This window comes from Moschus berezovskii, chromosome 4 (genome assembly GCF_049115385.1).
Source record: "Moschus berezovskii isolate FMDL1 chromosome 4, NW_MosBer_1.0, whole genome shotgun sequence".
Classification (NCBI taxonomy): domain Eukaryota; kingdom Metazoa; phylum Chordata; class Mammalia; order Artiodactyla; family Moschidae; genus Moschus; species Moschus berezovskii.
Window position 1 is genome coordinate 117,887,952 of NC_142463.1, and position 27,722 is coordinate 117,915,673.

The 27,722-nt window shown below is 41.9% G+C and overlaps 1 protein-coding gene across 2 annotated transcripts; it reads right to left on the minus strand.

Annotated features, from left to right (window-relative positions):
• Positions 1 to 121: 121 nt before the first annotated feature.
• On the minus strand, positions 122 to 27,426 carry SH2D1B (SH2 domain containing 1B). 2 transcript variants are annotated; one of them, XM_055403126.2, is made up of 4 exons: positions 27,150 to 27,426; positions 8,874 to 8,937; positions 6,403 to 6,559; positions 122 to 3,781 (listed from the first exon to the last, which is right to left on the minus strand). In XM_055403126.2, exons 1-4 carry the CDS (start codon positions 27,281 to 27,283, stop codon positions 3,744 to 3,746), a joined length of 393 nt encoding a protein of 130 aa, XP_055259101.1. In that variant the 5' UTR covers positions 27,284 to 27,426; the 3' UTR covers positions 122 to 3,743. The 2 variants fall into 2 exon arrangements, with proteins under 2 accessions (XP_055259101.1, XP_055259100.1); XM_055403125.2 differs by having other exon boundaries at positions 6,394 to 6,559.
• Between the last annotated feature and the right edge of the window lie 296 nt (positions 27,427 to 27,722).

A 27,722-nucleotide genomic window follows, 5' to 3' on the forward strand; every position in this document is an offset into this window, starting at 1 on the left:
TCATTAAAGACCATAAAAGCTGGCATGAATAAATAGAGTAACATATTTATCCATGGGAAAACATCACAAGAATTTCAGTTCTTCCCCAACTGCAAGTTTACTCAAAATGCCAACAAGATGATTTGAGAAACTTATTTATTCTAAAATGTATGTGGAGGAATCAAGGTCTACAAATAGCTAAAATGATTTTAAAAAATGAGTGCTTATCCTAACAATTACAAAGCCAGGGTATTAGAACAGTTGTGATATAAAGAAGAAACCATAAATCAGGGGAGGGAAAATGGATTATTCAGTTCAGTTCAGTTCAGTCGCTCAGTCGTGTCTGACTCTCCGCGACCCCATGAATCACAGCACGCCAGGCCTCCCTGTCCATCACCAACTCCCGGAGTTCACTCAAACTCACCTCCATCGAGTCGGTGATGCCATCCAGTCATCTCATTCTCTGTCGTCCCCTTCTCCTCCCGCCCCCAACCTTTCCCAGCATCAGAGTCTTTTCCAGTGAAGTGCATGAGGTGGTATGAGGTGGCCAAAGTATTGCAGTTTCAGTTTTAGCATCAGTCCTTCCAATGAACACCCAGGATTGATGGATTATTCCGTTCCGTTCCGTCGCTCAGTCGTGTCCGACTCTTTGCGACCCCGTGGACTGTAGCCTACCAGGCTTCTCCGTCCATGGGATTCTCCAGGCAAGAATACTGGAGTGGGTTACCGTTTCCTTCTCCAGGGGATCTTCCCGACCCAGGGATCGTACCCGGGTCTCCCGCATTGGAGGCAGATGCTTTAACCTCTGAGCCACCAGGGAAGCCCGATTAGGCAGGTATAAATCAGAAAACCATTTCAGTATATATGGAAAAATACAAAGCTGGATTCTTACCTCTCACCCGTGGACAAAGGTTAATCCCAGATTCATCCTTTATTCAACAAATATTTATTCAGCATCAACTAGGAGTGAAGGGCTTCTCTAACACTGGATACATGCCACTGAGAAAGGCAAAAGTCCCTGCCATCGTTAAAATCCTTAGTGCAGAAGGTAAAAGTATAATGCCAGTAGACAATTGGAGTGAGGAAGGGCTTGTGAAACAGGGATCAAAAAGCACAAAGCATAAGGCAAAAAGGCACTCAATGGGCTTGATTATACCATAAATAAATCTGAGTACACTTTATGACCCGCCCATATAGGCCAGAGGAAGCCGCTTACATGTCCACAAAGAGAGGCTGTTCATTACAGTGTTGTTCCTAGTAGCAGGGAGGTGGAACCAACTTAGATGTCTGTCTCTAAAGAGATGAGAAAACAAAACGTGATGGATGCATGCTGTGGAATACCATGCATTAGTTAGAGGCACTGGGTTAGATGTACACTCAACAGTAAGGGACAGAACTAATCACAATATTGAGTGAAAAAGAAGTAATAACTGAATTGGAGCAATAGCACTATATCATGTATGTAAGTATTAAAGATATACAGTCTCGACCAAATCTGTACATTCTACAAGAGTGCATACATGTAAGTAAAGTGAAAAAAAGTGTTAGTTGCTCAGTCGTGTCTGACTCTTTGTGACCCCATGGACTGTAGCCCACCAGGCTCCTCCATCCATGGAATTTTCCAGGCAAGAGTACTGGAGTGGGTTGCCATTTTCTTCTCCAGGGGATCTTCCTGATCCAGGGATTGAACCTGGGTCTCCTGAACATTGCAGGCTGGTTCTTTACCGTCTGAGCCACCAGGGAAGCCCATACATACAAGCGCATGTATCAGATAGTACGGAGCTGGTTCCATTGGAATGGGAATGAGGGATGAAGCGAAGAAAAATGAATGTGTCTTATATGGATGGATAGTGATAATGAGCTAAGGATTAAATAATGTGATTAACCCAACTCTCCATACCTAAGTCATTTGGACCCCAGAAGAGCGAGGACTGCGAATGCAGGATAGCTCCAGTGGGCTCCCAGTTCTTCCTACATTGCGTTCTTCCTACATTTGGCTAAAACTGCCCTCCTGTAAACACCCAGCCACTGGTCTGAGTTCTGTCTGGCATCATACCCGGTGAGCCTTCTGTTCACCCTCTGTCACAGGACGGCACTGCCAACATTGAAACAGCTGCTGCGGTTGATTGTCCTTCCAGTCCCACATACTCAGATCTTTCAGCTGTTCTTCATGTGACCTGTTCAGGGGCTTCTAAATCTCAGGGGACTGTGCAATGACATCCATATCAACTATTAAGTGTGGCTTGCTCGTTTGAGAAATACGGCTGAAATCCCACGAGGGATCAAGCTCCTTGTAAGGTGCTATGCATAGGCACTCAGGAAAAAAGGAAATCACTTCTATGAGAGTTAAAATGGAAAGATCTTGAATTAATAATCATGTTCTGCTTGATTTTGAGATGTATAGAGTTCAAACAAATCTTTGCTATCCAGAATGATATATATATATTGAGTTATTCAGGAAATTTCCACTGACCATGTTTTCTGTGCCAAGGATTGCTGCAGTCCCAGATAACTGGAACATGCGTCTTTATACCATGCAGAATGAATCAAAGACCGGGGGCCAAACCCTGGGGAGCAGGTTTGCTTCTGGTGTCCTTTACTGAACCAGCCAGAAGTATGCTGATGTGGCTCCTGCAGTTCCCTTCTTCTCTGCTTTGGTTTGCTGTGACCCCCTGGTGGCTCAGAGGTTAAAGCGTTTGCCTCCAATGCGGGAGACCCGGGTTCGATCCCTGGGTTGGGAAGATTCCCCCGGAGAAGGAAACGGTAACCCACTCCAGTATTCTTGCCTGGAGCATCCCATGGACGGAGAAGCTCCTACTCATTAATGTCCCTAAATGGGGCACAGTTTTGTGCAGCATGCATTTCTATGTGCTGTAGAGGATTCATGGGGAGACTCAACCACACCTTAAAGCCTAGTCAGAAACAGCACTAACCACTTTAACAGCAGCGACGCGGTTCTCCATTGTGACACACCTTCAAAATCCCCACATGTGTCACAGCAGAGCCACGTCGCTGCTGTTAAAGTGGTTAGCGCATAAATGAAATTAGGCAGAATCAAAGAGGAAGTGTCTCCAGGGAAAAGTTTGGCAGGGACCGAGATTAGAAGGAAGGTGGGTCACCCGGGCTGGAGGGAGACGGGAGCACGAGTGGGTCTGGGCTCCCATCATCACCAGGACCAGCACGGGCAGGTGCAGAGAATGTGTTGGCTGTTTGGGGCGTCTGAGATCCGGAACACATGTCCGTCACTCAAGGCCTCCTGACTCAAGCAGCCTCAGCAGAGAGGCTGGGCCGTTGTCGGTCCTCTGCCCAGCCACTTGTTTTTCAGATGAAGGAACAGTGACCTAGAAAGAGGAAGAGGTTTGTCTGCAGTCACGTTGTCATGACTGGAACTTGGGCTCTGAAGTTGACACCAGCACTCTCTTCCGTCCCGTCTGGTCGCCTGGTTGAAAGATGGCCAGACGCCAATGGTGTTGCAGTGGTAGCACCTTTAACAAGTCAGGAATAGGTTCAGGTCCTGTTCCAAGAAAGAACAGTGCGAGGGGGAACGGGGTTTGAAGCTCCTCGTTTTGTATGCACGGGAGGCAGGGCAAGGGGGCTGAGTCCTCTGAGGCTGGTGAACAAAGCATCTTCAGTCGCTCAGACGGGAGAGTCTAAATTGTCCCCCAGAGTTTGGTCTTCCAGACCCGCACCTGCAGGAGAAACAGGATCGCTGGCGAGAGCTGTCACCTGTCTCTTCCGTAAGTGCTTCATCAGCCGCCAAACCTTCAGGGCAGGACGTCCACATAGTCACTGCCACTGTTCTCTGGGGAGGAAAGGAGACCAGCCATGAGGCTCCGCACCCAGCAGTCACCCTGACCACCACCTCCCGCGGGAAGGAAGCCCTCTGCCCAGGCACGGGGTGGTCTTGATGCCACAGCAGAGTGACATCTTCAAGGGCTTGGGGACCACAGGGAGCTCTCCTGGCAAAATAGGGGGCCTGTTTATAAGTCAAGTTTCAGAGTTTCCAGCACCAGATGGCTCCACTCACCAGCGGAGAACCTGTGCCTCCCTGAGACAGAGAACGCCTGCGTCCTGTTCTGAGGAGGCAAGGGAAGGCGGGCGGGGGAGAAGATGAGCGGCTCAGGGGACGTTCCTTCCCCCTTAATGGCTGAGGATTTGCCAAGGCTGCCCGAGCTTGGACAACTGGTGTGGCGAGACTCTCGCTCAGTTCTTAGAAAGAACTCCAGAGGGGTCTCTTGGGATTTGTGGTTATTATCCCTGAGACAGATACTACCGCCGCCCTCAAGCACCCCGAGCAGCTCATCAGGGTTTGCCTAAGGACTGTAGCAAGGGTAAATTCCTAGGTTGCTCCTCTGCCCCTCTCTTATTCCTTGTATTTTTCTTTCTTTCTGTAAGTTATGGTAGAAAATGGCCATGGGACCACATCTACAGCTGCAACTATAGCAAGCAACTCTGTGACGGGGTACACACTCCTCTGCCTGGGGGAGGGAGACAGAGAATCAGGGGGAGAGGAGTGCTGTTTTCTCATAATTAAAATCTGTGTTTACTCTTGGGGAGGTGGGAAGCTTGCTCTGGCAGCCTAAAGGGCAGCTTGGCCATAGACAGAGTACAGTGGGTGTGGGGAGACTGCATACTTCCCGGAACACTCTGTTCCCCTCCTTGATCCCTAGCTAGCACTCTGCTCCCATGACGTCACCTGCCCACTGAGGACTGAAATCCCTTTAATGGGGCTCTATCAATAACCTCAGATGCGCAGATGACACCACCCTTATGGCAGAAAGTGAAGAGGAACTAAAAAGCCTCCTGATGAAAGTGAAAGAGGAGAGTGAAAAGTTGGCTTAAAGCTCAACATTCAGAAAACTAAGATCATGGCATCTGGTCCCATCACTTCATGGGAAATAGATGGGGAAACAGTGTCAGATTTTATTTTGGGGGGCTCCAAAATCACTGCAGATGGTGACTGCAGCCATGAAATTAAAAGAGGCTTACTCCTTGGAAGGAAAGTTATGACCAACCAGGACAGCATATTAAAAAGCAGAGACATTACTTTGCCAGCAAAGGTCCGTCTAGTCAAAGCTATGGATTTTCCAGTAGTCATGTATGGATGTGAGAGTTAGACTGTGAAGAAACCTGAGCGCCGAAGAACTGATGCTTTTGAACTGTGGTGTTGGAGAAGACTCTTGTGAGTCCCTTGGACTGCAAGGAGATTCAACCAGTCCATTCTAAAGGAGATCAATCCTGGGTGTTCATTGGAAGGACTGATGCTAAATTGAAACTCCAATACTTTGGCCACCTCATGCGAAGAGTTGACTCACTGGAAAAGACTCTGATGCTGGGAGGGATTGGGGGTGGGAGGAGAAGGGGACGGCAGTGAATGAGATGGCTGGATGGCATCACTAATTCGATGGACGTGAGTTTGAGTGAACTCCGGGAGTTGGTGATGGACAGGGAGGCCTGGCGTGCTGCAATTCATGGGGTCGCAAAGAGTTGGACACGACTGAGCGACTGAACTGAACTGAACCATACATCCCTCCTTGAGAAAACAGGGTTAAACTGTAAATGTCTCAGCAAGTCTGAGCTAAATTCGAACTATGTTGTGACTGACGGATACTAGATTCTTTTCTGTGAACAGATTGCAAAGGGTGTACACAAGAGTAGCTGCTTGGGATATGACCTGGATCCTGTGCACTCAGATTTACAGATCCTCTGCACTCTCATTTCCCACCATGGCTTAATAACTCTTGGGGTGTATCTGAAATAATTAGTCCCCTGCTCCCTGCTAAGGCATTCCAGTCATGTCTGACCCTGTGCGACCCTATGGGCTGTAGCCTGCCAGGCTCCTCTGTCCATGGGAGTCTCCAGGCAAGAATACTGGAGTAGGTTGTCATGCCCTCCTCCAGGGGATCTTACAGACCTAGGGATCAAACCCACATCTCTTACGTCTCCTGCAATGGCAGGCGGGTTCTTTACCACTAGCGCCACCGGGGAAGCCCGATTTGTCCACTAACACTACATAAATGAATATTTAGCAAATATTGAGCAAAATGTAACAGGACGAGGCTTGAAGAAGGAAGTTGAAACAATTTTCTCATTTGAAAATTCTGCTTTTTGGCCTTCTATTCTCAAATATGTGATTGGCAGAAGGTCACAGGATGAGTTTGAAGTCGGCTCACGAATGCCCAGGAACTACTCTTCTCCCTGGGCTGCCCAAGCACAGAGAGCTCTGCGTGTTTGCCACCTCCGGGAGCATGAAGGCACTGCTTCCCAACAAGACAGAAAATGCTGCTCATAGGATGAGGCTTTTTGGAGCTAACATCATAGAAAGGAGCAGTTATCTGCATGAATTCTACCCAGCAGGGCAGTAGGAGAAGTGGGACTAAGGCTCTTGTCTGGCCCCCCCATGAAAGTTTTTACCATAAATACCATCCAACTCTATCTTCGATCTTCTCCATCTCAGGCAGGATCTGGTTCTCTTTATTGGCTTTACAAGGCGAAACACCAGTCCTTGGTTTGGCTTTTCAAACTTGGAGATCAGTTCCTTTAGGTTTGGAAAGATCTCTCGTTTAACACCTTCCACGGTCTGCAAAAACGCAAGAAGGAGAGTACTCATCACCTGCACCTATGTGTGAAAGGTGACACTTCTCACAACAGTGGTTTTCAGGGCTGCCTCTGAGCAGCGAACTGAAAACAAGTGGCTGGCATTTCATGTGTGGGAGCTCACACCACACACAAAACACAGAAACCTTCCCTTTAAAAACAGAGCTCTGGCTTGAGCTACTGTGAGTAAAGAGGATTAACAATCAAGGGTCCCCACCTCAGTCTGCAGTATTGAGTGAGTTCCCATCTGTGCAATTTGGAGGCAGCTCTTGTAGGTACCCTGCGTAGGGAACCCCTCTAAGAGCTTATGTGAGAGTGAAAGCGACTAATGCAGGCAGACTTCAATGGGAAATGCAAAATATGCAATTTCTATACTTGATGGTGGTCCAGTGGTTAGGAATCGGTGCTGTCACTGCATGGTCCTGGGTTCAATCCCTGATCAAGGAATTAAGATCTTGAAAGCCACATAGCCAAAAAAAAAGAAAACAAAAAACACGAAAACCCACGTATTTGAACTCAGAATCTCCATGAGAGGAAAATAAGACCAAAATGTCTGGATTTAAATTGAAAATGGAAATGTCAGCATGATTCAGGTAAAATTATGAACAGTTGTTTTCTGTTTACCAGCTATAAGCAAAGCACAAATTTCTAGTCATTAAAAAAAATAATAATGCTTTCACTTTTTTTTTGATGTGGACCATTTTTAAAGTTTTTGTTGGATTTGTTACGACATTGCTTCTGCTTTATGTTTTGGTTTTTTGGCCATGAAGCATATGGGATTTTAGTTCCTCAACCAGGGGTCACACCTGCCCCGCCTGCATTGGGAGGCAATGTCTTAACCACTGGACCTCCTGGGAAGCCCCTCTACTACAGTCTTAGAGAAATAATTTAAAAACACAAAAGCTTCCTCAGCCCTTATGTAGCTGTGTTTCTTGATCACTATGGTTCTCAGAGGGCCAAGGTGTTGGTCTGCAGAGAGGGGTGGTGATGGGAAAGCTCTGGGACCTGCAGGGTGTTAACCTCCGTGACAGAGACTCAGGCTGAGCTGGAAGTCAGCTGCACCAAAGGCGGTCACGCCAGCCCAAGGCAGCGTCTAGCGCCAGCCCTGATGTGGAGCTGCTTCTCAGGAAATGCCCCCGTGTCTGTTAGAGCAGATGCCGATGCCTCTGTGCTTTGTCCAGACAAGAGACAAAATGGGGTATTAAGGAATTATCAAGAATTTCCCAAAATATGCACAACAAAGAAATAAATGTTTTAAAATGGTTGCTTTAAAAGTTTCAAAAATGTTTTTTAAATTTCCACATATATCCTTCACCTGCACCCCAAAGGTTAACATTTTATTGCATTTGCCTTTCATTCTCTCTCTTTCTAAATATACAAATGTACATGTATTTATCCTTTTTTAAAAAAAAATATGAAAGTTACTGACATGATATCCCTTTAACCTAAATCCTTCCTATTTCCTAAAAAACAAGAATATGACATACCCAGGCTAAAGTGAGGAAGTTAATCTTGATGTGCTACTGTTTACTAACCTACAGATCTTATTCAAAAATTTGTCAATTGCCTCAACAATGTCCTTTGTTTCAAAGAAAAAATTGTGTGAGTGTGTGTGTATCTGGGGATCATTGTATATTCAAATCTCAGATAGTCACTGTGACATTAGCATATCGAAGATTTTGAGGATTCTTGAAGTAAAAAATCTGCTTAACCTTTCTGCAAGTATTTCAGAAAGATGATTTCAGGACCCTTACAGTAATGATTAAAGACTCAATGCCATTCATTATACTCTACCTCCTGCCAGAGAAGTAACTTCGAAAGAAAAAATGTTTTTTCTGCTTAGCGCTCAGTAAACCAGACACATTAACAAAATCCCCAAGTTGCCAATTGACTGATGCTTCCTTTTGTATTTTCATCCAGGTATGGAGCAACCCCCTGACTCCCTAAACATTCGGACCTCTCCCCGCCTTCCCTTTCCACCCATCCTGTCCTTGAGTCTTCTAATTCGACAGTAGTCTTATATAGAGTTCAGGTTGGTGTGTTTGACCCCTGGAGGAACTCTGTGCCTCTACCCTTCTGAAAACAGTCTTGTTTTGTTTTTTTATATAAAAAAAATGAACCCAACTCTAGTGTGTCCCTATTTCTCTTAAAGGAAGACAAGGTTAACTACTGATCTGATTCTGCACAGTGCTTCCTGGTGTAGAATGCCTCCACATGGCCGCATCTCAAAGATGCTTTTAGGTTCTTCTCCCCCAGCTTTTGTTGTTTTTGTTATAGGAGTTCTTATATGTCCTTACCTGTATGTTGTAATACCCATGTTTCTCTTTGAAGATTCGGTATGTGTAGACAAAATTTTTAAACCTGTGGAAAGATGACTCTGTGAATCACAATGTTCTTATATGCAAATCCAGGTAACATCTATCACTGTATGTTGTGTGCAATGCCTTTGTCAATCCTGAATCCCAAAAAGAAACTGATCATTTCAGGCCTCCTCATCTGTGGGAATTTGAAAGAGAGGTTTTTTAATGGGAATCTTTATTCTGATGGAAATCTGGGCTGTAGCAAAGGGAATAAGGAGAGAAAATTTACAATTTTCATTGTCTTGGTGTTTCTCTCTAGTTTTTTCACTTAGCACTTACTTGATACACTATGCAAAATACCATTGAGCAATTCCTGTGTTATTTATTAATTGAAATGTCATTGATCTCATTACAGATAGTTAATGTAACTAAAACAGAGAATTAGGGATTATGTGCAAGGAAGTGGTATATTCTGCTCTTATTCTTCATTGGAACATGAGCCACTAGCTACTTCAGTTCAGTTCAGTCACTCAGTCATGTCCGACTCTTTGCGACCCCGTGAATCACAGCACGCCAGGCCTCCCTGTCCATCACCAACTCCCGGAGTTCACTCAAACTCATGTCCATCGAGCCGGTGATACCATCCAGCCATTTCATTCTCTGTCGTCCCCTTCTCCTCCCGCCCCCAATCCCTCCCAGTATCAGAGTCTTTTCCAGTGAGTCAACTCGTCGCATGAGGTGGCCAAAGTATTGGAGTTTCAGTTTCAGCCTCAGTCCTTCCAATGAACACCGAGGACTGATCTCCTTTAGAATGGACTGGTTGGATCCCCTTGCAATCCAAGGGACTCTCAAGAGTCTTCTCCAACACCACAGTTCAAGACTTTAGATAACAGACCCAACTGAGCAATTTCCAGAGCAAGAGATAGCATACATTACCATATTTCTTCAATTCCCAGATGTCATCAATTGTAGGATACCAAATCAATTTAATAATGGCATTTGAGGAGAAACAACGCATCCCTTAAATGCCTCTATCAATTGTTACCTATGTTCCAATTCCCAAGAAATATTAAAATGTAAAAAACATTAATAAAAAATTAAAAAATGTAAAAACATTAACGTGAGGTTCAAATGATCTGATTCATCACTCCTTACCCCTTCACTTGCAAACACGCCAAGGAATCAGATGACTCATCTTTCAACTGAACTGGGAAGGCAGATGGCTACTTACAGCTCATTGCCAATTGTCTGGAGGCTTTCAGTTCAGTTCAGTTCAGTCGCTCAGTCGTGTCCGACTCTCCGCGACCCCATGAATCACAGCACGCCAGGCCTCCCTGTCCATCACCAACTCCCGGAGTACACTCAAACTCATGTCCACATTAACCGACTTCAAATCCCAATCCTTTTTGTGGGTGTCTCTGAATTACACAAGCAACAAAACCTTTTACATGAATCCTTGTCTATACGTGACAAATTAAAGTATTCCACTGTTTGGGAAGAGGTCCCACAAATATCTTTTCACAGACATATTATTCAAATGAGGATCCAAAGAAGGTTCATACACTGCTTTTGGTTGATCACATGATTTCTTGAAACTCATTTATTAAATGGCCTAAGTTAAATTCTTAAATAAGCAACTTTATTTTTTTAATTAATTGTTGTATTATCAGCCTAAGAAAATATTTACTAGAGGAGTTTGAAAGAATAAAACAAAAGGAGGTTCTGTGTTAATTAGTCCAAAAGTCATATACTATCAAGTTAGAAAGACAGACATTGCTCAGATATAGTCTTACTCTTTTCAAAGCACTTTTAATGAAATAACAAGCCAAATTGCAGCAAAACTTTAGAAGAAATTGATTTATTGACCTTGTAATACCAATATGCATTTATTTTGAAATGTTTATCCAAAAAAAGCACTGTAAGAGATTCCAGAGCAGTGAGGTTAGTATCTACTTCATATGGCTGCAATATTATTAGCGTTAGTCTTAGTTGCTGAGTCCTGTCCAACTCTTCGCAACCCCATGGACTGTAGCCCACCAGGCTCCTCTGTCCATGGAATTCTCCAGGAAAGAATACTGGATGTTGCCATTCTTTTATCCAGGGGTTCTTCCTGACCCAGAGATCAAACCCAAGTCTCCTGTACATTGCAGGCAGATTCTTTACCATCTGAGCCATCAAGGAAGCCCACAATATTATTGGGTCAACATGAAAACTTAATTTAATTCTTATTCTAATTATTACTTTATAGATGCGATTTATAAAACTTTAAAAAAGATACATGATTTTTCAGTGTGCATCTACATTTAAGACAGGTAAAAAGACCCTGCTTCCCTGGGGCCTTCTGCCCCCGTCACCATGGTTACAAGGGAGTTGTCTTTATCCTCCAGCACTCACAGTCTTCCTTCCACCCTCACCTGGAGTCCATTCAGCTAATTCCATCAAGTCCTTTATCCCTGCTCCTAAGTCACTGCAAGAATCCCAGTCTCCATGTTGTCTATCCCCGTTTTCTAATCCTACAGGGCTTTGTGCAGCCTTATTGCATCCCCTTCTTCCCAGCCACGAAATCCTTCCTTGTGTTCTCTAGTGCTCAAGGTGTGCCATCATCAAATTCTCCTCTATCTTTAACCTCTTCTCTCATCATCCCTGTCACCCTCTTGCTCCAAGGGACACCTGGACACTGTCTCTGTTCCAGTCAGTTCAGTTCAGTCGCTCAGTCGTGTCCGACTCTTCGCAGCCCCATGGACTGCAGCACACCAGACCTCCCTGTCCATCACCAACTTCCAGAGTTCACCCAAATTCATGTCCATTGAATCGGTGATGCCATCCAGCCATCTTATCCTCTGTCGTCCCCTTCTCCTCCTGCCCTCAATCTTGCCCAGCATCGGGGTCTTTTCAAATGAGTCAGCTCTTCACATCAGGTGGCCAAAGTACTGGAATTTCAGCTTCAACATCAGCTCTACCAGTGAACACCCAGGACTGATCTAATTTAGGATGGACTGGTTGGATCTCCTTGCAGTTTAAGGGACTCTCAAGAGTCTTCTCCAACACCACAGTTCAAAAGAATCGATTCTTCTGTTCTCAGTTTTCTTTATAGTCCAACTCTCACATCCACATGTGACTACTGGAAAAATCATAGCCTTGACTAGACGGACCTTTGTTGGCAAAGTGTCTGTCCCAAGGACTCTGCTTCTCTGGGACTCCACTAAAAGGATGCTGCTGTTACCTGCATAACCTCTCCTTGCAGGCCTGGACGAGAGGCCAGTATTGCTTCTGCAGCATCTCAGTGTTGTTTCCTATCTCCAAACTCTAGCTTTGAGTTTCGTGTAGATTATGTCACCTACTGCCCAGTCAAGATGTCTACTGATGACAGCTCCTGAACTCTGGGTTACTGTCTTTCATTTCTCAGAGTTCTAGCTCCTCGCTCACTGTCACTGCCTTCAGTACTATGCCCATCTAAACTGCTGGCAATGTCAATTCACAAGTTGATTATTCTTGAACACCCCAATTTCTCCACTCCCTGAACCCACCTCCTCCAATAATCTTGTCTTCCCCTACATTGCCCACTCATTCCCATGTTCATTAACAGGATTGGCTACATAATTTGTGGGGCCCAGAGAAAAATGAATATTTAGGGCCCCTGTTTAAAAGTTATTAAGATTTTTGGGATGGTAACAGCAGTACAGGCACTTGGATGGTAACCAAGTACAGGGCTCTCCGAGTCGGGCCCTGTGTGGCTGCATAAGGTTGCATGCCATAAAGCCACTTGTAACTTTGACCATAGAATTGCCAATAATGGGAACCTTCTCATAACGTGAATTTCATGCATCCCACTCACTTCATCCTGCTTTCCATCTTCTCTTTCCCTAGTATACGAACCCCAACATTCCCTTGACCCCACAGATCTTCCAGTCCATCAATCCAATCACTTTTCAGAGTTTTCGCTCACTTGTCTTCACTCCCTTCTTTACCCAAATTAGACTGCTTGCCCACCATTATAATCACTCTTTTCAACTCCTTTACAAACTTTCACTTTATTTCCTTAATTAGCAAGCCCAGTATCCTGATTGAGCCCAACTCTTACAGCTGTGAGTTTTGGCTATAGCCATGTTCACTGTTCTCACTTAAATCAATGACCACAAATCTCAAGTGGACTCTTAATTCCTCCAGGCAGTAATTTATTTTCCTATTCCCCTCAAACAGTGATTCTATATCATTTGTTTTCTTCTTAAACCTTCAACATATCACTAGTAACTGATGACTTTACTGAGAAGATTAAAGCAATCGAGAGAATTTCCAAATTCCCATCACCACACATGGCAGTATCTGCAGGCATAGACTCTGCCTTTATCACCATGGGTGAACTTTGCATGCTGATCTGCAAAGCTAATCTGTTCTATTTCCACTGGTTGTCATCCACTTTCATCTATTCAAGGACATAGTTCTAGCAATTTTTTTCCCCTCTCTCTGATGTCATTATTCTTTGCACAATAATCAGGGTAGTCCTTTTAAAAACTATGAGTCAGATCATGTCTTTCCTCTGCATAAAAATATGGTCTAGTTAATTTTGAAAAAGAAAAGTAAAACTGGTGTGGTGTATGTGTGTGTGTGGTGGGATGCTTCTGTCTTAAGTCTTCTTAAAAAGCTATAATTAAGACAGTGAGGAACTAGCTCTGTAGTGGAAGAAACATTAATGGAATAAAATAGCCCAGAAACAGACCCATAAATATGTAAAAGCTTGATATATGACTGAGCTGGCATAACTCATCAGTGAGGAGGGGAGGGACTGTTTGTTAAATGGTAATGGTAATGTTTTCATGTGGAAACAAATAAAATTGGATTCTTGCTTCACATTCTAATTGAAGACCCAATTGTAAAGAAACAAAGCACTAAACTTAGGAGAAATAAAAGTGACCAACTTAATGACCTTGAATTAAGGAAGGAGTTCTCAAATCATCAGTAAAGGCACGCTCACCCAGGATTTGAAGTTAGTATATTAGCTCATGTGCCTGGGAGTGACATAAACATTTTGCTAGACTGGTAAATTAAAGCATGGATTTAATATGGCTCACATTCTAGAGCCATATTAAATAGAGATTAAAATGCTAAAATTTCCTTGGCATTCTACAGAGAAAGGAATCTGAAAACTCAGGAAGATGAGAGTGTTATGATAAATGTATTTATGCAAACTGTTTAGTTATTCCTCTCCCCTCTTCACGTGACTTAGTGCTGTGCTTAGTCGCTGTCATGTCCAACTCTGCCACCCCATGGACTGTAGCCCGCCAGGCTCCTCTGTCCTTGGGTAAGAATACTGGAGTGGGTTGCCATACCCTCCTCCGGGGGATCTTCCCAACCCAGGTCTCCCACATTGCAGGCAGATTCTTTATGGTCTGAGTCACCAGGGAAGCCCCTTCGGTGACTTAATGATGTCCTAAAAAATAATTGCGAAGAGAGTATCAGCATCTTTGAAAAACTCTGGCTCTGTGCTGTAAGCTAGAGTTGACACAGAAATTCTGCAATGGAACTGGGTTCCCTGATTTAACGGGGTGAGCTGAAACAATGAGGTTAGGTATCGGCATTCAGTGAGAGACAAAGATAGCCAGTTATCATAAACCACAGGGTTGCAACAGTGTAAGAAACAGCTCACTGTTCATCTGCGGTGATGTTTAATGGATTCACTGGATTGCAAAGCAGAGAATGATGATGGACAGTCAAAAGTTCTGTTGGGTGTAAAGTAAACAGAGAACTTCTAGGTCTGGTGGAAGAACCCTGACTTGAATCACACAATAGGATTCAATTTATAGGTTTAATCCAGTTCACAGTCTCAGATCCCTTTCACTGAAAGGAATGTTGGGCTTCTGGGTTCCTTTAAGGAAGGAATGTGACAACACTTCAAGCGTTTCCCAGAAAAACCTACAGGGGGACTGTATACTGGAAAAAGGAAAAGTGCTCATGTTTTTGAGGGTTATTTGATAATGGCTCTGAACTGACACTAATCTTCAGAGACCCAAATGTTCCCCTGATCCAGCAATTCCTGAGGTCCAGCAATATCCTGAGGTCAGGTGATATAAGAAATTTTGACTTGAGTCTATTTTGAGTGAGTTCAGTGGGACCATGGGACCATCCTATGGTTATTTCTCCAGTTCCAGAACGTACTTAAATACTTCGCTGTTGTTCAGTCACTAGGTCATGTCTGACTCTTTGCGACCCCATGGACTGCAGCACGCCAGGCTTCTCTGTCCTTCACTATCTCCTGGAGTTTGCTCAGACTCGTGTCCATTGAGCCCATGATGTCATCCAACCATCTTGAGGTGTTTATGGTGTCTCAGACAGTAAAGAATTTGTCTGCAATGCAGGAGAACCAGGCTTGAGCCCTGGGTCGGGAATATCCCTGGAGAAGGGAATGGCAACCCACTCCAGTATTCTTGCCTGAAGAATCCCATGGATCTAGGAGCCTGGCAGGCCACAGTCCATGGAGTCCCAAAAAGCCGGACATGACTTAGTAACTAACACTTACACACCCGGAAACTGGCAAAATCTTATTGGTTCTTTGAATCATAGAATGAGTACTATTGTAGCGGGAAGGACCAAGCATGAGCTTCTATAACTGGCTTCATCTTCCAAGACAGTAAACTGAAGCAATTCATATCCCTAGAAGAAATTTCTATACGAAGAGCACCATCAAATCATGAAACGTGTGATGTGTTGATTCCTACCACATTCTCATCTAGCTCACCCATTTGGCCAGGGCAGTCACTAGATATATCTTGGAGAGTGACTATGAATTATTACAACTTTAATCCAAGGTTATTGTATTTTCAACTGCTGTTCTAGATGTGCACATTTGGGGGATAAAATAATCACAAGTCTGGCACCTAGGTCTATGAAAAGATTTGCCGTAGGTCAAGCAAAAGCAAGCCATCTATCTATCTGAAATTCCTAATAGCAAAGTAGTCAGAACCAATTTGCCTTAATTTGAGAAGAATAGCAGTCTTACCACAAAGATTTGTCGATTCTTCTTCTGGAATAAGATAACCCAGAATGACATTGATTATCTTAATGTCCTTAAAAAATGATGTTGGTTCATTTCTGAATTTGTTCCTATTGATTAACATTTATCCTTCCCTTTAGGAATATTTAGACCATTTGCATTTAATATGATCATCAATATGACTTAATATCAGATATAACATTCTGACATTTTACCTTATTTGGTGATGGATATTTTTGTATTCTTATAAATATTATTGAACACATTTCTAAGGATGCAAGTAAGCTACTTGGAAAGAGTTAAATATTTTCGAGTCTTCCTTAAAATCTTTTTTAGGTGGGATAAGAGAAGCCTTGAGTAAAGGGGAGTTCTTGTTTAGATTGGATAAAAAAGCAAGACTCAAGTTTATGTTTCCTACAAGACACCTGATATAAAAATAAAGAGAAAATTGTGATTCCACTGTCCACTGGGGAACAGCAAACTTGCTGAAATTCTCAGAATAAAGTCTAATAATTAACTGAAAAAAATAAAGACACAATTAGATTAAAAGTTAATTGATGGGGAAAATATATCCTATTAACTCTAATAAAAGTAAAGCTAGAAATATCAGCTAAAGTAGACTTCAGAGCAGGGACTCTTACCAGGAATAAATAAGGGGATTTTCAAACAGATAAAGGTATCAATTAATCAAGAGGATATAACAACATTAAATGTTTATGCACATAAGTATTTTTTACAAAATGCATAAAGAATAGATGTTTTTCCAAAGAAGATATACAAATACAAGAGATATATGAAAAGGTGCTCAACCTGATGATTACTAATCAGGGAAACTAAAATCAAAATCACAGTGAGGTATTACCTCATTCCAGTTAGAACTGTTGTTGTGTAGTTGCTAAATTGTGTCTGACTCTTTTGTGACTCCATGGACTGCAGTTCACCATGCTCCTCTGTCCATGGGATTTCCCAGGCAAGAATACTGGAATGAGTTGTCATTTCCTTCTCCAGGGGATCTTCCCAACCCAAGGATTGACCCGCATCTCCTGCACTGGCAGGCAGGTGCTTTAGCACTGAGCCATTACGGAAGCCCATCTGTTGGATCAGCTATCTTCAAAGAGACAAGAGATAACAAGTGTAGGTAAAGATACGGAGAGACGGGAACCCTGTGCACTCTCGGTGGGAATGCAAATTGATACAGCCACTACGAAGAATAGTATCAGTTCAGTTCAGTTCAGTTCAATTCAGTCGCTCAGTCGTGTCCGACTCTTCACGACCCTATGAATCACAGCATGCCAGGCCTCCCTGTCCATCACCAACTCCCGGAGTTCACTCAAACTCATGTCCATCAAGTCGGTGATGCCATCCAGCCATCTCATTCTCTGTCGTCCCCGTCTCCTCCCGCCCCCAATCCCTCCCAGCATCAGAGTCTTTTCCAGTGAGTCAATTCGTTGCATGAGGTGGCCAAAGTATTGGAGTTTCAGTTTTAGCATCAGTCCTTCCAATGAACACCCAGGATTGATCTCCTCTAGAACGGACTGGTGGGATCTCCTTGCAGTCCAAGGGACTCTCAAGAGTCTTCTCCAGCACCACAGTTCAAAAGCATCAATTCTTTGGCGACCAGCTTTCTTCATAGTCCAACTCTCACATCCATCCATGACCACGGGAAAAACCATAGCCTTGACTAGACGGACCTTTGTTGGCAAAGTAATGTCTCTGCTTTTTAATATGCTATCTAGGTTGGTCATAACTTTCCTTCCAAGGGGTAAGCGTCTTTTAATTTCATGGCTGCAATCAGCATCTGCAGTGATTTTGGAGCCCAAAAAAATAAAGTCTGGGTTCCTCAAAAAAGTAAAAATAGAACTACTTTGTTATTCATTAATCCCACTTCTGAGTATATGGCCAAAGGGAATGAAAACAAGATATCTAAGAAATATCTATACTCCCTTATTCATTGCAGCATTATTCACAATAGCCAGGATAAAGAAGCAACCTACATGTTCATCAACTGATGAATGGATAAAGAAGATGTGGTATGTATAAACAGTAGAATATCATTCAGTCATGCTGAACAGAGGTAAATGCTGTCAGAGATAAATGGTATCGCTTATACATGGAATCTTTAAAAAAAACCTGTTGATTAAGAGACAAGGAACAAAAATTCACACTACCATCTAAGCTGATGCACACAAAACTCAGCCCTACTAGGAACAGAAAGACTAAAAACATAGTCAACAGAAAAAGACTGAATACTTTTCCACAAGGTCAGAAAATAATGAGGAATTTTGCACTCATCACTTCCACATTGTTCTAAAAGTCTTAGGTAGTGCAATAAGGCAAGAAAATAATGGAACAGAAACATTGAAATGGGAGAAGTACAGTTCTCTTAATTGCAGATGGCATATAGAAAATCATACAGAAATTCCACCAAAAAAGCCACTAGACCAATAAGTGAATTTAGCAAGGTTGCAGGATACAAGTTCAATACAGAAAAATTAATTGTGCATCCACTCACTTGCATTGAATACGTGGAAAGTGAAATTAAAATAATTTAAAAATTAAAGTCATTAAAACCTGTCACCATTTAAAATAACATCAAGCATATGAAATTTTAGGGATAAATTTCAAAAGATGAAAAAGAGATGTAAAATAGATGTAAAAGAGAAACTTTTACAGTTTCTCTCAAAAATGTTTTGTAACAGATCTTGTACATCTTTTGTCAATTTTAACTTTCACAATTAATGTAGCCCATCCTGATTTAATTTTTGCATTTGGGTAAGGTTGGGGTTGGTGTTTTATTAAATATGGCCACCTATTTTTTCCAGTTCAATTGTTGAACAGATTATTCTTTCTCCCAATAAATTGCTTTTGGTACCTTTCTATAAAAGAAACTGTAAAAGTTTCTTTTATAACTTTTTATAACTTTTACAAGAAACTGTAAAACTTCTTTCATATAAATGAAAGAAGAGGTTAAACTATATTCATGGATCAGAAGAATTCATATTATCATGTTGTTTCTCCCCAAATTGACCTGTAGATTCATGCAATCTCATTCTATCATCAGTCTTTGTGTGTGTGTGTGTGTCTTAGCTGAAAAGCTGATCTGAGATATGTACGGAAATACAAAGGATCTAAGATAGCCAAAATAACCTTGAAAAAGCTGAGTGATTTACACCATCTTATTTCAAGACTTATTATAAACTGATGGTAATCAACATAATATAGAATTTGCATAAAGAAAAAAAATCAAGGCTGAGAGCTCAGAAATAGAGCCAGACTTACATAGTTAATGGAGACTTCCCTGGTGGCTCAGATGGTAAAGTGTCTGTCTACAATGCGGGAGACCTGGGTTCAATCCCTGGGTGGGGAAGATCTCCTGGAAAAAGAAATGGCAACCCACTCCAGTATTCTTGCCTGGAAAATCCCATGGATGGAGGAGCCTGATAGGCTACAGTCCATGAGGTCGCGAAGAGTTGGACACGACTGAGCGACTTCACTATATAGTTAATAGTTTTTGTTTTACAAAGGTACCAAAAGCAATTTATTGGGAGAAAGAATAATCTGTTCAACAATTGAACTGGAAAAAATAGGTGGACATATTTAATAAAACACCAACCCCAACCTTACCCAAATGCAAAAATTAAATCAGGATGGGCTACATTAATTGTGAAAGTTAAAATTATCCAACTCTAGAAGAAAACATAGAAGAGAACCTTTGTGAACTACATTAGACAAGGGTTTATTATATATTGACATATTCCTGAAATCACAATCCATCAAAGAGAAAAGATAAATTTGACTTCATTAAAATCAAGAACTTCTGTTCTTTGAAATATACTTCTAAGAGGATGATGAAACAAGTTGCAAGCCAATAAGGAATGTTTTCAGACTTGACTTCTGGCTTTCTCACTGCTCTTGGCTGGAGTGTACATCCATGGAAACTCTGAGTGTACTAATTCATCAATGTGTGTAAAAATGTGAAAAGTTTAGGGTATTATCCTGAGGAGAGAGTTGGGCGAACTCTCAAAGACATAAGCACAGAAATATTAGTTGTATCAAATTACGTTGGGCCCATTGGACCAAACTGAAAACAACCTAAATGTATGAAAGTGTTAGTTGCTCAGTCGTGTCTGACTCTTTGCGATCCCATGGACTGCAGCCCACCAGGCTCCTCTGTCCACGGGATTCTCCAGGCAAGAACACTGGGGTGGGTTGCCATGCCCTTCTCCAGGGGATCTTCCTGACCCGGGGATCGAACCTGGGTCTCCCTCATTGCAGGTAGATTCTTTACTGTCTGAGACATCAAGGAAGCCCAAATGAATAGTTATGTATAAATTATGACATATGCAATCAATAAATAGTAAGCAATCAAAATTATTATGTATGTTGGCTTTCTTTGATGTAGAAATGTACCTATTATACATTGAAAAAGAAGTTGTATCTATGACTGATTCATATTGATGTATGGCAGAAACTAACACAATATTGTAAAGCAATTATCCTCCAATTAAAAATTTTAAAAAGTCACAAATCATCGTACACATAATGAGTAATTTGTGTGCATACATAACATTCACTTATACGTGCATACGAATAGAGAGCAGTCTGGAGAGATGTGTGCTGAAATATCAAGAAAGGTGATCTCTGAGTGGTAAGACTGAGATAATTTCTGTTCTCTTTTTTATACCTTTCTCAACATTGGATTTTTCTAAAACAGAAAGCTTGATTTTTCCCTCCTTTCTGAACTCAAGTCTTTCCAAAGATCTCAGAGTGTGAGAGCTGGAAGTGACCCTTGGGGTCTCTCACTCACTGTTTCTGTTGTTGCCGGAAGTCATGGGTTAAGTTCTTCTTACCTGCAACCTTCCTGTGACTACAAAAAGCCCCTCCTTTCCCTTTGCACCAGCAATTGAATCCCTTGTATCTCCAAACATCTATTCCACTTTGACTCTGCTGACCCGGTTCCAACTTCTAACAGTCAAGCCACCTACATAGTGTTTTACACTTTGTTGTTTTCTGTACACCATATCAGGCTGTGAGATCAGGTAACATTTCCTGTCCATGCTTATACCACATAGCTGTCTGGTCGGTGATAATATGCTGCTAGACCAACTCTCCTCTGTGACTTCCTTCCTTTATTTCTAACCTTCTCCCTAATAACCTCATTTAGATCTGTGAAAGCATGGAAGTTGATATCTTGCTATTCTAGCACAGCAAAGAAGAAAGGGTATTTCTCTAAGAAGCAAAATGCAAGATTCCACATATTAGGATCTACTGCCAAGCCCAATGCTTGGAAGGCCCCTGCTTGGGTACTTTAAAGAGTTCCAAAAGGATCACCTTGAGCATTAGAACTAGGGACATTGGTAAGAAAGGCAGGATAACAATATATTAACAGTTTGATCTTGGACCTCTTAGTTAATAAGAGGCTCCATTCCATTTCCCACAAAATAGGGATATATCACCTACCAAGGATGGCTTTCCAAAGCATAAATAATTGATGTAACATGCTTAGCACAATTTTTGGCTCATAGAAAGCACCTTCATAGTGGTTCTTGTTGCACTGATGTAGAAAAACAGGCTAACACTTGTGTCGTAGATAATTTTGACACTGCTCACACAGGGTATATACTGGAATATGAATTGCTTTGTGACCTTCTCAGAGGAACCTTTCCTGAACCCAGCCTAAGGTAGACTCTGCCCTTGCTGAAATGTGCCTCTGATTTGTTTTCACTTTATTGGCTCCTCTCACTGGAATGTCATTTCACGAGGGCAGGACTCATGTCTGTACTATTTGTCACTATTTCACCAATGCATAGGACCACACCTAGAACATAGTGGGCACTCAGTGTGCGCTGTTGAATGGGTGAATGAATGGCGGTTTTAGTCACCTTCCAAGTCCTATCTTCCACGTCGGCTCTTGACTCCTTGATGAGTGAATCATTCCTTTCTCAGTTCCTATCATGCCCTAACATAAGTCATCAGTTATCATACACCTCACAGGGTCCATCTATTTCTTTATTTTTCCCTCTAGACTCTGAAGTGTATTGAAGGCTTTAACTGAGTATCTACTATAGTGCTTGACATGAAAGTGTAAGTTTAGTTGCTCAGTCGTGTCCGACTCTTTGCAACCCCATGGACTGTAGCCCACCAGGCTCCTCTGTCCATGGGATTCTCCAGGCAAAAGTACTGGAGTGGATTGCCATTTCCTTCTCCAGAGGATCTTCCTGACCCAGGGATCGAACCCAGGTCTCCCACATTGTAGGCAGATGCTTTACCATCTGAGCCACCAGGGAAGTCCTTGACATGGGAGACTTTAAAAAATTGTTGAACAATTACAATTGAACGGTCTATATTGATGTGATAAAATTTCACAAGAACTATGAAAGGGGTCAAAAGGGTTTTGAGGGGGCTATTTGATCTGAGCCTTAAGGCTGAGAGTGCCTGAAATTTTGTTTGCCTTTTAGTGACATGGGCAGGGAAAAGGGTGAAACTCGATCAAGTGCAGGTGTCTAATGGATATATATTCCTGCCTCCCCATGTGATTTGTTATTATTTGTATTCAATTTTTTAGTGATTTTTGCTTTGGATGAATATTTAAGTTAGCATGATGTATCACAGAGCAGTTGTGCATAAATGTCAATTATTTAAGAGAATCCCAGTCTAGGCTAGATTACCTACGCTGAAATCTTGACCGAGGTCCCTCCTATCTATTTCACATACTTTTTAATTTTTAGAATTCATTATTCTTTTATTTTGGCTATGCTGAGTCTTCCTTGCTTCCACGTGGGCCTTTTCAAGCTGTGGGAAGCGGGGGCTACTCTGCTGGGGTGCTCAGTCTTATTGCGGTGCTTTCTCTTGTTGCAGAGCACAGGTTCCAGGTTCACAGGCTCAGCAGCTGTGGTGCCTGGTTTAGTTGCTCCACAACATGTGGAATCTTCCTGGACCCGGGATCAAACCCGTGTCTCCTGCGTTGGCAGGCAGATTCTTCTCCACTGTGTCACCAAGGAAGTCCCCCTTGCACCTTCTTCTGATTTCCATTCCCACTGCTTGCCCCACCGTAGCAGGTTCCTCACCATCTCCCATCTAGAGACACAGCAGTCTCTGTTGCCATCATTACCTGCCAGCTTCAGTATATTATCCTGATTAGATTGAAGGGCCCCAAGCTCAGTACCAGTCTTGTCATTTCCCTTCTCAGAAACCATCCATGTTTCCCCATCAACTACAGAGTCATTCTTTTAAGACCCATAATATTACCACAAACGACCTTTGATTTGTTTCAAAACTACCTTTCTAGAACCCTGTGTGATTCCTACATGCTTTAAAATATCTCTTTTCTGGACCTATGATCCTGCCTTTCCCCCAACCTACAATGCCTTCCATCTCATTTCTGTGTAACTAAATCTTATCCACTCTTTTGTGTCCCAACTCAAATACCACCTCCTCTAAGAAGACTTTACTGATCATCTCCTCTGATTTTAAATTTGTATAAAACTGTCTCTTCTGAAATTTATACTTTACCCTTATTTTATTTATTTACATGTTGAAAAAATTGCAAGTTGCCTATTGGAATCACCTTAAAATCCCCCAGGGCCTTAGCACAGTGTTTGTATAGATAGTAGGGACTCACTACAGTTTGATAAACATTTTTTAAAATTACCAAAGTAATATCTGCACATATAAACCATTTAAACAGTGAGAACAAGTTATCAAATAAGAAGAATGAATCCACAACCTTTTCTTCCCTATTTATTCCTCCTAAATTTCCCAGCTGTAACCAATATTGTGAATTTCTTACATACATTTCAAAAACTGTTTATGGATATACAGGGATATAGGCATACTTTTTTTTTTTACACAAATAGGATCATACTTAATATCTTGCCTTTTTCACACAATAGATCTTGGAATTTTTTCCATATTATATACGAATTCACTCAATCTTGCTAATGCCAATTGGCACATACTTGGAGAAGGAAATGGCAACCCACTCCAGTATCCTTGCCTGGAAAATCTAATGGACAGAGGAGCCTGGGTGGGCTGCACTCCATTGGGTCACAAAGAGTCGGGTACGACTGAGCGACTAACACTAACACATGAGTAATAACTATAAGATACGTTTTTATTAATGAGACTTGGGGTCAAATGTTAGGCTTTCCCAATGGCTCAGCGGTAAAGAATCTGCCGCAGTACAGGAGCCGCGGGAGCTACGGGTTCAATCCCCCAGTAATAAAGACCCCCTGGAGAAGGGAATGGCTCCCCACTCCAGTATTCTTGCCCGGAGAATCCAATGGACAGAGGAGCCTGGCGGTCTACAGTCCATGGGGTTGCAAGGATTCGGACACAACTTAATGACTGAAAGAAAGTGAAGCAAAGCGAAAGTGAAGTTGCTCAGTCGTGTCCGACTCTTTGTGACGCCGTGGACTGTAGCCCACCAGGTTCCTCCATCCATGGAATTTTGCAGGCAAGAGTACTGGAGTGGGTTGCCATTTCCTTCTCCAGGGGATCTTCCTGACCCAGGGATTGAACCCAGGTTTCCCGCATTGCAGGCAGCCGCTTTTACCGTCTGAGCCACCAGGGAAGCACAGTGACTGAATTACAACCATTCAAAGAAGTTGCATTTAGCAAGTGTAAGCACTATTACTTCCCCAAAATTGAATTTCTTCTGGGTATTTTCAGTTTTAATTCTGGCCCACTGAATTGGTAAAAATGGTATCACATTATTCTTTTGTGATTTTTTAGCTTTCTAATATTTGCTTATTCTTTCTTTTTCATATTCCATTTCAGAGAATCTCCTCCTCTTGCACTTTGTCTAGTTTTCTATTGTTTTTTAAGAGCTCTTCCATGTTGATGAAGTTTTGATTTTCTTCTGTTGGTTTGTCGTTGACAGTTTTTTGTTGTTGTTATAATGGTCATACTTAGCCATCTTTTCTTTTTTGTTTTTTGGTTTTATGTCTTGTTAGAAAGACTTTCTCAATTCCAGGAATATATTTTAATAGCTCATGTTTTCTTTTAATACGCATGGTTTCATTTAGAAAAAATAAGTTCTGTATTAGAACCACTTTGAATTAACTTTAAGAAGTAAGAAAGGGATTCAAGTTATTTTTTCTAAGTGAAAATGTCCCAACACAGTTAGTTATCATTCATCTTTTCCTCACTGATTTGAGATATAAATGTATGTATTTGGCTTTATTTCTACCAGACTCTATATTCCAAATATTTAATTGATCTCTCAGTACCAAACTCTTTTAATTATTGTAGTAATTACTGTAGTAATGTATTTTAGTATTTGGTAGAGCTAGTCCCCTTCTTTGAATAAAAAACTTTTCTGGCTCTCTGGCAGGTTCCCTGTGTTTTATTTCCCATCTGGATAAACTTTACTATCTTTGAAGATAAAATTTAAGATTCTGTTGATTTTTTTTTTAACTGGAAAAATGCTGAATTTATAGATTAATTATGGTGAACTGGTAAGCTTCCAAATTGAATTCTTCCTTTCATTTACGTCTTCTAGTAAGCTCCCCAGGGGATATTTAAGTTTTCACATTTCATATTATATTTACTCCTAGGTATTTTTAATTATTGCTGATGTAAATGAAGGGTTTTATTATATTTTCTTACTAGTTATTATTTCAGTATGGAAGCTGTTGATTTTTAGATTTCAATTATAAAAGCTGATATCCCTATAGAATTTTCTTAAAGATTTCAGTAGTTATTTTTTTTTCAGTTAACAAAATTTCAAAGGTATAAAGTCATGTCAACTGTAAATAATAATTTTACATCTTCCTTTTCAATTTTTACATTTATTTCTTTTGATTAATTACACTTGCTGATATCTCCTGGAAAATGTTGCGTAGCTGTGCTTATAATCACTTCGACTCATTCATGGTTTTAGGGGTAATTCTTCTGGTGCTTCATCTGGTGTTAAGGAAGCATGTCTCTAGCTGTATACGGCTAGGAGTGTGTGAGTGCATGCATGTGCACACGTGAGTATGTGTCTAATGGAGGGATAGATGCTGAATTTTATTTAATACCTTTTAAGCAAATTTGAATGAGTTATACAGTTTGCAACCTCTGACCTGTTAATACACAATTAAACTAATAATTCTCCTGACTTGGAACCCTCCTTGATTTCTTAGATCGGACCATAGTGTATTTTAGCATAGTGTATTTTCTGCTTTACTGTTTTACTGGCTTCTATTTTGTTAGTAGTTTATTGAAAATTAACAGTAAATGAAACTTAAATTGGTCTGTAGCTTTTTGCATTTGTGTGTCATTTTTTGGAAAAAAAACAACAAACAAAAGTTTTACCTTCGTACACAGAAATTGAAAAAAATCAGTAGAAAGAAGACAACAATTCAAGCTAAAAACGGGTAAAGGAATACATGAAAGCACTCTCAACATCACTGTAACTTGAATTCAGACTGCTGACACCTGAAGGCTGCCTTTCTTATACCCGGATTCCTGGTGTCACATAAAGAAAGAAGGACACCCCTGTCTGTTCTGTCAGCAATGGCACTCTTTTTTGGCCTCGTAGTTCCCAGTTCTAAGAAGCACTGAAGCTTATCCTTGGAGACACATGGGTTTTAATTCTTGTAACAGGTAAAGGAAAAGTTCAGTCATCTCCACAAACAGGAGAATCCTTTAAAGATAGTAGATTTCCCCTGATACCTGTTTAAGATTGGTTTCTAAACTAGGCTGAACAACTTCCTTCAGCAGTGTGGCTCTGATGCTCTGGCTTAAACTCTCATACGGAACTCAGCTTCTTTGGAAAAACCAGATGTGTTGTAACACAAGCAGCTATTTCAGACACCCCAGGGTCTGTTTCCACATCTACAAAATGGTGGCTTGCCTTGACAGACTACAAGCAGGGTGAAGGGAAATAATGTCCGCTGAAGCCTTTTACAATTGTAACGAAGTTTGATATGTTATTAGTATCTTAAAAATCCCAAACGGAGCCGGCCATGTAAAAACTTGGCCTCTCAGGTGAAAATTTCATGTTTTCCGTCTTAAATAAACCAGCCTCTGTAGGAGAGGAACTTTCTCACATGGCTGCCTTCTCGGCCTCTCTGCTCCTTCCCTATGCTTCCTGAGCCTTATCCTCAGCACCACCCCCACTCCTGTTGCTCCAGAAGGAAAGGTGGAGGAGCTTAGACAGACATGTTCCTTTCATTCCCTCATGGCTAGCTACTTCTCATTCTGCTCGTATGGGCTGCGGAGTCAGTGAGGCACAGTTTCTTTTCCACCTGGTTGTCAGTCCTACCCTTAGCATATGCGTGGAAGGTGAGGCTACTCACGAGACACAGAGGCACAGGACTCCAGGCATAGACTCGCTGTCTCTTAACAGATAGTTGCCATCCACTCCTTCCTTGAGCAGCAAGGTCTCACAGTCTCGCTTGGACAGAGGGCCATGGTAATAAGGCAGATCCATGGGGAGCCCTCCAGTACCCCAAGTCGAAGGACGAATCTGAGGAGAGAATTGGAGGCAGCTGGCCTAAATGGGGCCTGTGGGAATACCTCTTCTTGCTCTGGCTTGTAGGAGTGAGATAAGGTTACTCTGTGGGACTCAGATAGTTTCACAAGATTCAGGAAATGAGAGAGGAGGGGTGATGAAGTGACCAAGACTCTTCAGCCTGTAAGTGGCCCAAGTATGACTCACGGAAGTGGGTTAAACTATGTCTGAAATAAACAGTGGAATCAACAATGTCTGTGGTTCAAGCTCAATGCTGAACACAAGCTCCTCAGAACTGGTTGCAGCCGTCCTTGTATTTCACCCTAAGTCACCAGTTTTCTTTTTTTTTTTTTAATTAATTTATTTTTTATTGGAGGCAAATTATTTTACAATATTATATTGGTTGGTTTTGCCATAC